Here is a 12,029-nt window from a genome sequence, read left to right as displayed (position 1 = left end):
GCAGAAGGAGACAGAACGCAGAGTGCTTACAGAGCATGACGTGGTGTCACACAGAGAAGGATCCAGGCCTGTGTGTCACTTGCGTGAGCTCTGCAGATGACATTCAGAAACCGGAAAGCAGGCTGAGAATCGGGATGTTGGGGCCCTACTCACAGCATACAGATTCAGTCCCAGAGTACAATGTATTTCACAGGTTGTGGGTTCAACTTGTCCTAGCGACATTAATGAACGGGGACATGTGTGATTCAGAAGACATGTAAGGGGACAACAGACACACAGTGGAAGCTCCTAGAAAAGAGGTGCTGGAGTAGTGATGGCTTCCTTATCTTTGCAGGGCCGTGACCGGGGCCTTCCTGCTGGAATTCGGCCCATGCACCCAGGCAACGCGGCAGATGCCAACGTGAGGCACGGAAGCGTGACCAAATAGTGACCATCCCACCGCACCTTCAGTCTGGCCCAGCCTGAGGCAAAGATGCTGGAGCTCAGGGCGGTGCAGAAGGGTCTGGGTCCTGAGGGCAAACGTGATTCTTCTCTCACTTGCATTTCCCATCCCCACCCCGTCACCCTGCTCCATCTCTTCTGCTGAGAATGTGGGGGCTTCCAGGACCTCCCCCGATTCCCAAGTCTACAAAGGAATCCCGATGCCATCATCTGTGTGGTTAAGAGGACATAGTTACTAATTTCACAATGACAACATGACCTGAACTCGGCCATGGAACAGATACTACGTAAGGATGAAATCAGGGGGAAATTCTTATTCACTATCAGCACATTGTCTCCAAAGTCATCCCATGACCAAGGACATGGAAAACCCTACAACTCCATGGCCCTGAAATTCCTTCCTCAGAGTCACCACTTCGTACCCAGCCATCTGCCCGATCACCACCCGTGACGAGGAGGCTGGACTTTGGGTCTCCAGTGCAGCTGCAGGTGGGCCTGGGCAGGGGATGAAGGGGGTGAAAGAGGTTTGTGTTCGAGCCTGTGTCACTGTGTTTTGTGTTCGGCGGAGGGACCCAGCTGACCGTCACAGGTGAGTCTCCCCCTTTCCCTCCTCCTTGGGGTCCACACTGAAGTTTGGGTCGATTTTCCTCTCCTTGCCGTCCAGTCTAGGACTGGGGTCTGAATGGCTCTGGCCTTCTGATCTTCACCTCTTCTGTCTGCCCGTCTCAGCGTCCTGTACCCTGTTTTGCTTCTGAAGCCTCTGGTGGGGACAGGATAGGAGAATCCCAGGGACCCCTCCTGCCACTCCTCACTGTGACCCAGATCTCCCTATCCAGGGAACTTCACCTCTGGGCTCTAGGATGTCCGACTGCCTCAGGGTCTCTGAGCCCTGGGGTCCCGGGAGAATGGAAGGGCCATAGGACCGTGGGAGTGGGTGACCGTTGCTACTGCACCGAGGCCAGGGGATGTGGGAAGCGGGCTGAGATCTGCTGAACTGGACATGTGTGCGTGTCACTCTTGGGCTCTGTCCTTTCTGGGGGGTAGTTTGGAGCTGATGCAGCATAGTGAGAGGAGCTTTATGTGGGGACGTGAAGAGGATGAGGAGGAAGCAAGGCAAGCTGCACTAAGATGGAGAGAGGAATTCCGATGAGATGACCACAGGGTGCTGGGTTTTTGCTCGTGCTCAAGACAGGCAGGACGTCTTAGACGGGACAAGTGTCAGGACATTCAGGCCCCAGAGGTTGCCCCACACCTATCACCCTGTAAGAGATTTCTCAGAACAGGATCTGGTCTGGGGACCATTTTCGAGACAAGTGACAAGGACAGAGGCCTTGACAGGCACACTGATGTCATAGGACAGAGAGGTTCCCCCAGGATAAATCACAGGATCAGGAAAAGATTCAGAAAATACACAGACCTAGACTAAGATCAGAACGGCCACCTCCTGGGGACACCTTCATGGACTCCTTAGAATCCAGACATGGTGCTGACAGCTCTGTAGTGTAGCTGTGGGGAGTGGATTGGGGGCTGAAATAATGGTGTCAGGGGACTGTGAGCAAGTATCACCCTTCCCAAAAGAGAGGAGAGCATAAGGCCAGGACACACAGAAGTCCTGCTTGACAGACAGAGTCCTCTGGAAAGTCGAGGTGTCAAGGTGAGGCCAGCCAGTACCAGGGCAGCAGAGGTGTCGTGGTGGGTCAGGAGGACCGTGAGCCTGAGGGAGAAACGTGGGGCCCAGAGGATACCAGAGCTGCCAAGAGTCAGGCACCGAGATTCTCCAACCAGAGGTGACTGTCACCTCCCATCCCAGACATGAGCAAAGTGGAGCTACGACCATACTGGGGCCCACGGCCTGAACCTGAGGGAGCTGTACGCACATCAAGACTGAGGTCGGCAGCTCCCACAGTGGAGACCAGACCTCTGACCTCCCGCCCCTCCCTCATCCCGTAGGTCAGCCCAAGTCTGCACCTGCGGTCACTCTGTTCCCGCCCTCCTCTGAGGAGCTCAGCGCCAAAAAGGCCACACTGGTGTGTCTCATCAATGACTTCTACCCCAGCGCTGTGACGGTGGCCTGGAAGGCGGACGGCAGCCCCGTCACCCAGGGCGTGGAGACCACCAAGCCCTCGAAACAGAGCAACAACAAGTACGCGGCCAGCAGCTACCTGAGCCTGACGCCTGAAAGCTGGAAATCTAGGAGCAGCTACAGCTGCCAGGTCACGCACGAGGGGAGCACCGTGGAGAAGACTCTGACCCCCTCACAGTGTTCTTAGGACCCTCCGTCCCCCACCACAGAGGGGCTGGAGCAGAAGGACACCTGGGAGGATCCCCCTCCCAACCCCCAGTCGGCCTCATCCCTGCACCCCATCAGCTCTCAATAAAATGTGCTCATTGTCAATCAGACATCATGCTCTGCTCATTCTTGGCTTATGCATTTTTGTCCTGATCTCTAGCATCCCCAAGTGACACAATCCTCCTGGCCCTGTGGGAAAGGAGCCAGTGGAAGGTGTCTCCACATGAGAGTTTCACTTTCATACAGAATCACCCAGAGAATGTTCCAGCATAGGAGATCTTGGCAGTACTCCCAGGACAGCACACATTCGCACCTTCCCTATAATCTCCCTGTTCTATGTGGTCCCGTCCACCCCCCTAGGACCACTTCCCTTGGTTCCCACGACCTTCTGGAGAGAGCCTGAGCTCTTTTGCCTGTATCCCTCAATCTTGCCATTCCCATGCCTTCCACGGCTTCAAGCGTTTCTAGAAACCTCCTACCCTCACATGCCCAGCATCCCTACTGCTTTAGGGTCTTCTCTCCTCCTACCTCATTGAGAAACTCTGTGGTTTTTTATTCCTGCATCCCTCACTGTCCCTCTGACTGCAGGACCCTCAGTTCCTGGATCTTGCTCACTCACTGATACGCTATCCCCAGGTGACTCCTGCCTCTCACTTCATCATGGGAGTGTCGGCTCTGTTTGAGGCCCTTGGCGGACAGTAGCCAGCTCTGCTCTTTTTTGATGCCGTACAGTCCAGCCTGCCACTGACCCCACAGCAAGCACTGTCAGAGTGGCCATGGGTGGTTTAAAATCTGATTCTGTGCTTGTTCCTGAATATGTATCTGAAGGGACTCACCTTCCTGAGTGCTGAGACCCAGAAGAATCTTGCCCTAGAAGGTGACACGCTGCCGGGGTCTGAGGACACACACGCTCACTTGCACACTCATATTCTCACTAACATGAACTCGCATGCACACACATAATACACACACATGCTTTTACAGACATGGTCATGCAGCTCATGTGTCCAGGACGTTTGGTGGCATCCAGGACCCTCTAATCGGCCTCAGCTCTGCAGAGGGCACAGGCTCCATCAACTCTAGGTTTTTACACTGGACTCGTCTCCTCCACCTGACACTCCCCGGGCAAGCGGAGCCAGCGACACAGCTCCTTCCAGGACTGGAAGTTCCCTTGGTTATGAAGGGACACTCAGACATTGACTTTTATCCCCTCCACAACTAGGGATGGATGGAAGGTCACCTCCTTAAAGAAGTCAAGTTGCAGCTGGGGAGGGGACCACCTCCTCTCATTCTCCCATCAGCCAGACCAGCCCCCGTGACCAGGAGGCTGGACTTTGGGCCTCCCCTGCAACTGCAGGTGGGCCTGGGCAGGGGGTGGAGGGGTGGCAGGAGGTTTGTGTACGAGGCTGTGTCACCGTGTGCTGTGTTCGGCGGAGGGACCCAGCTGACTATCTCAGGTGAGTCTCCCCCTTTCCCTCCTCCTTGGGGTCCAGAGTGAAACATGAGTTGATTTTTTCTCTCCTTTCTATCCAGGCTAGAACTAGGGTCTAAATGGCTGTGGTTTTTGTAACCTACACCTTTTTTGTCTGCTCATCTCAGCATCTTTTACCCTGTTTTGCTTCTGAGGCCCATGGTGAGGTTAGGATAGGAGAATCCCAGGACCCCTTCCTGCCCCTCCTTACTGTGACCCGGAGTTCTCTCCAGGGGACCTTCACTCCTGGACTCTGGGGCAAAAGGCTCTTTATTTTTTCTGAGGGAGAGTTTCACTCTCACCCAGAAATACCCAGAGAATATTCCAGAACAGAAGGTAGAGGAGAGAACCCAGGAGAGCTGTCTTGTGCACCTTCCTTGCTCTTCCTTTTTGGCCCATGTCCACTTCCAGTGTCCTCCCAGTGGCCTCCAGGGTGGTGTCTGAGCTGCCTTCCCTAGAATCAGGGGTCCTTACCACCCGGTACTACAGGTAAGACAGCCCCTCCTGAAATAGGAGAATCTGAACCCAGGACAGAAAAACACCCTGTATGAAGACACCACAGAGAGAGGGACCTGGAGCGAGTCCTTAGACAGACAAATGCCCCAGGACAGACAGATTCCCTCAAGGCTAATGCCAGTTAGTACCAGGGAGCACAGTGGTAAGGTAGCAACTTATGATGACATGTGAACCCGAGGAGGGATTGAGGCCAAAGAAAGGCCCAGAATTCCCAGATTCGGGCACTGAGATTCTTTCTACAGACCTGGTCGGGCTCTCTCCATGCCCCAGCTAGTGGTCCCCAGCCCCGCTCCCTGCACCAATCAGCCCTCAATAAAATGTCCTCGTCGTCAGTCAGAAATCATGCTCTCTGCTCATTTATTTTGTCTCATATTTAATTTGTGACCTCTCCTGGTTCTCAGGATGGGGTGGGGGAAATCCTTGGCACCCAGTGGGAAAGTACTCCCCAGGGAGAGGCTCACAGTCTCCCCGAGGCACCTCCCAGGAAACCAGTCAGGACACAAATAGTCTGGTCACCGATCAGTCCCTCTGCTCTGTCTTTTCTCCCACTATGTTCCTCCTTCCTGGTTGGAGCTGGCTATGGCCAGTGACCTCCAGATAAGCCCTTCCTCCTCTCCCTGACTGAGACCTTCTGCCCTCCCACACCCCTACCTCTCTGCCCCCTTTCCTCAGCCTGGAAACCCTGCTATGACCTGGACCCCCTCTTGTCCTGGCCCTCACCCCCTGGAATGCCCTCCTCCCGCTCTGCCCAGCTCAGCTCCTGCCCACCTTTACCCCTTCCCTGTCACTCCTTCAGGCTGGACCACCCATGGGGTCCAGGAAACTCCAGCAGTATCAGCTTCACAGGCTCTTAAATCCAGGGCCCACCTTGATTCCTCACCTGACGGCAGGTTCAGAGGCGTAAGTCTAGGAGGAAGTCAGAAAGGAAGCTAGCATACAAAGACCTGCCGGGATGCTCCAGCACTTGACACAGATAAGCTCTGAGCTCCCCAGGAACCAGTGCAAGGAGGGAAATAGGTGCCTCACAATTTTTCTGAGATTAAATAAAACCTTTGCTGGAGGGAAATTGGTATCTTAGGCATCTTATACCTCAGTTAAAAGTGGGGACATGTTTTCCCCGAGGCCTCAACATTGATGGGAATCAGGCTCTGACACACACACAGCTGACCTCCCGGCAGCCTGGGGCAGATGACCATGAGCTCGCTTCAGCTGCCACTGCCTTGGAAGCCCTCCATATTACTGTCTTTGTTACCACCAGGTCACCATCTTTGGGTTTATAAAATAACAGTCCCCTGATTTGCCCCAGAGTGGCTCAGCCAGCCAACTAATCTCCTGTCCCTGGATCCAGAATGGACGAAATCACAACACACACTCATTACACATCCTGGGCCACTCTGCCCCTACCTGATGCCCCCATGGCTGTCCCAGGACCCCTGAGCTGCTCCCCCACTCATGGCCCAGCTCTGCCACATGGGAGCAAAGGGGAGTGGGATACTCTCAGGTACGTGGCACAGAAAGGTACCTGCCACCTTCCCAAGAAGGCATTAATTATTGAAGATCATTTCCATCTGCTCATGGACATCGGCAGGAAAACCAGGACTGTATGGGGACTTTGTGAGGCTGCGAGGCTCATGAGGTATCTCTGAAGATGAAGATCCTAGGGCTCTAGCTCTTCCAGCACACTTTGGGGGGTTGGATGGGGTGGGGGCAGTGGCAGTGGGTCAGGCTCGAGCCACCATGGGCGGGGGGCCATGGAGGGGCCACGCTGAGGTCTCGAGTGAGTCTCTCCCTCGCCTCCTATGTTAGTTTCCTGTAGCTGATGTAACAAATTGCAGCAAACTTAGTGGCTCAAAACAACACACATTTATTCTCTCACAGGTCTGGAGGTCAGAAGTCTGAAATGGGTCCTACAGGCTAAAAGCAAGGTGTTGGCAGGGCCACGCTCCCTGCCTTTTCAAAAAGCTTCTAGAGGTTCCCGCATTCTTCGGCCCGTCTCCCGTCTCTCCAACATCAAAGCCGCTCGTAGCATCTTCACATCTCAGTCCCTTCCTCTCTGACCTCTGCATCCATCGCCACATCACCTCCTCTCTCACTCGGACCCTCCTGCCTCCCTCTTTTCCATATAAAGACCCTACATGAGGCCACCCAGATCATCTCCCCATCTCAAGGGCCTTAATTCCATCATGTCTGCAAGAGCCCTGTTGCCACATCAAGGAACAGGTTCTGGGGATAGGGATGGGGACGCCCTTGGGGACTCTGATTGGCTGACCACAGCTCCATGTCCCGGTTCCCGGGGGTTCAGGAAACCTTCTCCCACGTTCCTCTCTGCTGCTACATCCCGCCCAGTCCCTGGTCTGGGCCACTCCTGGGGCCTTCCCAGCCCAGGCACAGCTCTCCTTTCTCCCTGGTCCCCTTCTTCTCCTGGGGTCACAGGAGAGAGATGTTGATTTTAGCTTCAGCTTTGGGGCATTTCCTCCTGCTGGCCCCAGTTAAATGCTCTTTAGGCCTCTCAGTCACCATACCAGCCAGCTAACCAATCTCCTGCCCCTTCCTCTTGCAGGAAGATCCTGTTATGATCTTTGGAATACAGATGGAGACACCGAGACCCAAAGACGCCGAGTAGCATGCCCAAAGTCACAGCAGGGACTAAACCCAGGCCCCCTACCAGCTACTCCAGATCTCAGCTCCTGACTCCAGGTACCCACTGCCCTCAGCATCCTGCCCACCCCAGCCTGGCCCTCCTTATTAGTCCAGCTTCCTCCCTAAAGACCTCTAGGTCCACCTGTACCCAGAACCCCACCTTGGGACTCATGGCCTAAGGGGACAGAGTTGTTGGGTCTGATGAAGGACAAGGAAGCCAGGTGCCTCGAGTCAGAGTGGCTGGCTTCCTCAGACCTTTTCCCCTGCCTCTGGGTCAAACAAAAATCAGTGTCAGGGCACTTGGGAGAAGGGCCGAGAGAGTGTCTCCTCTTCCTGGGGACTCCACCTTTGTCCTGATACTGGAAGGTGAGGATCACCACAGGGCTCACCACCCTCCCGAAGTTGCCCCCAGCCTCAGAAGGTCAGATCCCAAGATGGCTTCCCTTCCAATCCCCCACACTCCCACTGCAATCCCAGCCTCCTGCCTCCCCATGCCTGCCAACTTCCAGGTCCCAGCTGCTTCCCCTCAGAATGCAGGAATGAATTCTTAGCAACACCTTCGGTCAGGAATGCTCTCAGGGAAAAACACACAGAGCTGTGGGTCTGGAGGTGCATGAAAAGGGGGCCCAGCACAGAGCGCAGGAGGTATTCTGGGGCCGGCTTTTGAATGGCAGCACTGACTCACATGAAACTCCCAGGAAGCAGTCAAGGACAGCACACACCCTGAGCAGCGAGAACACCAGGCTGGCTTCCCTTTTGCCCACTCCTGACCCCAACCTTCAGTCTACTTCTACCCCACCACTCCCACCCTGCACCCTTTCCTGATGAGACACTTACAATCTCCTTCTTCCTCTAGGGTCACATCTGCTGCCCTGTGAAACGTCACTAAAGCTCCAGGGGATGGTACACAGGGGCATCCAGCAGAGAGGACCTGACTTCTGGGACCCTCAGGCCCCAAGATGGACAGATGCCCTATGCGGGAGCAGCCACCGTGAAGCACACGCAGGCCACCTGTCATCATATGCGGGCACTTTGCCTCTCAGATCCACCTCTCAAAACCTCTCCTGCCCCTGGCTCCTCAGTGACATCTCAGTGATACCCCATATTCCTGCTGTCACTGTTATTGCACGCTGCTCCAATCCCCTTCCCCCTGGACCCCCGGGAGCCACGGCTGTTGCTGGAGCTGGAGCAATGACTGGCTCACGAGCGACCCCAGCTCCATCCAGGTCCCAGGCCACCGCCACCAATCGGCAGCCGTCTCCCACCTGCCGAGCGTGCCCAGCCCCATCTCAGAAACTGGCCCTGCCTGGTTCACGACAGCAGTCATGGAGGGCCCTACCCAGACATCCCGGCCAGCGGTCAAGGCTGCTTCAGGGCCCCTACTACCCCTCTATGAGCACCAGCGTTCAGGCCTCAACACCTCAACGTGAAGGGCCATTCTTCCTCCTGATGGCCATCATAAGCCCACAGACATGCTCTTATGCGGAAGACATAACCCAGAAGTAATGAAATGCCTAGACTCTAGGATGGCCATCTGTGACCTGACAAACTCTTGAGGATTTTATTTCTCCATAAGAAAACAATGGGGCAACAGCATGTGTGAACAACCCACTAAAGGACTGTGTGGAGAAGCGTCTCCTAAACTCAAGACACAGGACACTCCAGTGGGGCTTCTGACCTCTGACCTCCCTCACTTAGCGGGCAGCCCCAGTGGCTTCCAAGGCACTTGAACACTCCAGGGTAAACCATCTGGTTCGGCCAGGCTGCACCTCCTGGTGTGCCCTAAGCACGGCCCATCTGGGCCAGTCCATTTCCCGTCACCGCCTCCTGTCCCTATGGCCATCGCTCACTCTATCTCCCTCTTCAGAACCATTTGGGATGCCGCCTTCTTTCCAGTTATACCTGTCTGGCCTTGCAGCACATCTCGGAGAGGGGGGATCCATGTCCCCTCCCTTCCTGCCTTCACCCCATCTTTCCCTTATGCTCACCAAGGCACCAATGGCCTTCAAGTGGCCAGATCTAACGCTCCCCTCACTGTCTTCCCTGTTGTCAAACTCTGGGTGGACTTGAGCACTGCGTACCATGCTCTCCACCTTGAAACTCCTCAGCCCCCAAAACCAAGCTCCTGGGTCTGCTTTTCTCCCTGACCTATTTGTTCGGCTGTTGCCAACAGGGCATAGCGAGCCAGCCTCTCAGCTGCTCTTTCCTTCTCTGTCTGCGTAAGGTTATAAGCCACCTGGATCTAAAAGGGGTTCCTTATTTCCTTACCGTCCCGGTCTCCCAGCCTCGCCTTGGGCTTGACAACCAGGGCTGCAGACTGGGCTCAGGATGGTAGGTGCCTGAGGGCAGGGGCAGCACCTCTCTCAGTCCCTCAGAGGATCAGCTAGGTGCTGTGCGGGGTGTTATTGATCTTCTGTATACCAGCGGTCCCCAACCTTTTTGGCACCAGGGACCGGTGCTCCTATGAGAATCTAATGCCTGATGATCTGAGGTGGAGCTGAGGCGGTGATGCTAGCACTGGGGAGCGGCTGCAAATACAGTTGGGGCTTCACTGGCTCACTTGCTGCTCACCTCCTGCTGTGCGGCCCGGTTCCTAACAGGCCATGGACTGATACTGGTCCACGGCCAGAGGGTTGGGGATCCCTGCTGTATACTGCTATCCAATTGTGGGATTGTCCCCAGCTCTGCACAGTTGTGGGATTGCTAATTGTAGGATTGTCTCTGGCTTTTCTCAGGTGTGGGATAGTTCCCACTTTTGCCTAGTTGAGAGATTGTTCCCAGCTCTTCCCAATGGTGGTTTTGTCTCCAGCTCCGCTCAACTGTGATGTTGTCCCCAGCTCTCCTCAACTATGGAGTTGTCACTAGTTCTGCCCCTTGTGAGATTGTCCCCAGATCTACACAGTCGAGAGGTTGTTCTCAGCTCTGCCCAGTTGTGGGATTGCTCCCAGCTCTGCTCAGGTATTATCTTACTTGCCAGGACAGTGACCCTGGCCAGGTGCTGCTTGAGAGAAGTTTTGCACTGGTATTTGACATACTTCATTTCATGTGGTCCCCAGACCACCCAGGAGCTGGATGCTAACACCCCTACACCTTACAGATGAGGAGACAGAGTTTCTGGGAGCAAACTGCTTGTGTCCCACAGGTGCTCAGGGTCACACAAATGATGAGCACCAGGCCTCCTGACAAAGGTCACCACACCTTCCCTGATGCCAGACTAAAGAGGCTATGCTGACTGTGTCCCACAGGTGCTCAGGGCCACATAGACAGTGGGCACCCAGGGCCTCTGATCCATGGTCATCTCCCTTTATGAGGAGGCCATGCCTGTGCCAGGCCAGAAGAATGTGCTGAGTACAGGGAAATCAGAAGCATCCTTAAGTTTCTATGGGTTGGGAGGCCTAGGTTCCTCGATCTATATTGACTCAGTGCAGGAGGAGGCAGGCAGGAGGGGAGACATGGACCCTCCGAGTCCACAAAGTGAAGCAGGGGCAGATATTGTGTCCCCATTTCACAGATGAGAGTACTGAAGCTCTGATAGTAGGATGGGGGTTAGGGGGAGATGCCCAAGGTCACATGGTGAGTTGCTGGTTGACCTGCTCCCCAGGGTCTTTCAGCCCTTCATGACGTGTCATTCATTCATTTGCTCATTCATTCATTCCACAACCCTCAGTGAGCATGGAGATGACCTGCCCTGGAAGAGCTCACATGCCGTGGGAGACAGACCTGGAGACCACTGCTCACTCCCATCCTTATCTTCAAGCTCCTGGGGTCAACTCCCAGCCCAGGATAACCAGGGATTATCTGATGCAGCACGAGCATCTCCCCACATGCACAGGACAAGGTTTCATCCACAGAAACATCTGTGGGGTGCCCACAGCCCCATATGGTAGGTACTCCCAGCTGTTGCTACTAGTCACCTCTTGGGACACATCACAGTCCCTTATGGACCCATGAAGTCCCTGTTAGGGTTGTCATTATCCATTTTACAAAGGGGACGTTGACCATGAGGGTCGTACTGGGGCTCCCTGCTTAGCTCAGAGTCAGGGCAGCCCAAGGGAGTGATGGTCCGGGGCACTGGATGGGTCCATGCTGAGTGAGCCCCTCATGGAACAGAGAAGAGTGGCAGCTCCAGGGAGGGAGCTTGGCCTGGCTCCACCTGCCTCTCTGTGTGAACTAGACAGACCCCTCCCACCTGGCCAGGGCTGGGGAGGCACTGAGTCAGACGGGGGAAAAGAACTATGGCTTCCTCCACAGGCAGCTAAAAACCCAGAGCCCAGAATAGTCTCTGGCAGAGGGGCCTTGGGGGAGGGGAAGGGAGGTGACTGCTCAGGGCCCTGGGGGAGGGGAAGGGATTTGACTACCAGCCCTGAGGGAGGAGGAAGGGAGGCAGGATCGCCTCAGGCCCCAAGGGGGGAGGGAAGAGGTGATCAAAGGGGCCCTTGGGAGGGAAGGGAGGCACTCATGTGGGGCCCTGGGGAGGCCCTGGGAGCCCGGGCTGAGCCTGCAGCTTCGGGTGACTATCCCACTTGCCGGATCCCCTATGAGACCTGCAAAGGCTGAAGACAGTGCCGCCCAGCCAGGCACAGGATTCATAGAGCACGGCAGCAGCGGTGGGGAGGGGATTTTGCCCCCAACTTGTGTCTCGTGGAGGCTCACGCACCAGGAAATAGCCAG

The 12,029-nt window shown here is 55.4% G+C and overlaps 1 long non-coding RNA gene and 1 gene segment (V, D, J or C); both read left to right on the top strand.

Moving 5' to 3' along the window:
* The first annotated feature begins 313 nt into the window (after window positions 1-313).
* LOC120590552 (immunoglobulin lambda constant 3-like) lies at window positions 314-2,841 on the top strand. The segment is given in 3 exon segments: window positions 314-400; window positions 979-1,030; window positions 2,392-2,841. Coding segments are annotated over 3 exon segments (459 nt in total).
* Window positions 2,842-4,117: 1,276 nt separating this feature from the next.
* Window positions 4,118-9,840, top strand: LOC120590099 (uncharacterized). Its single transcript, XR_005649648.1, has 3 exons — window positions 4,118-4,188; window positions 7,279-7,415; window positions 8,215-9,840. It is a non-coding gene; the product is annotated as an uncharacterized LOC120590099 (long non-coding RNA).
* Window positions 9,841-12,029: the final 2,189 nt, after the last annotated feature.

Source organism: Pteropus medius, unplaced genomic scaffold (assembly GCF_902729225.1).
Source record: "Pteropus medius unplaced genomic scaffold, Ma_sr-lr_union100, whole genome shotgun sequence".
Lineage (NCBI taxonomy): Eukaryota > Metazoa > Chordata > Mammalia > Chiroptera > Pteropodidae > Pteropus > Pteropus medius.
This window is presented reverse-complemented; position numbering and strand designations above follow the sequence as displayed.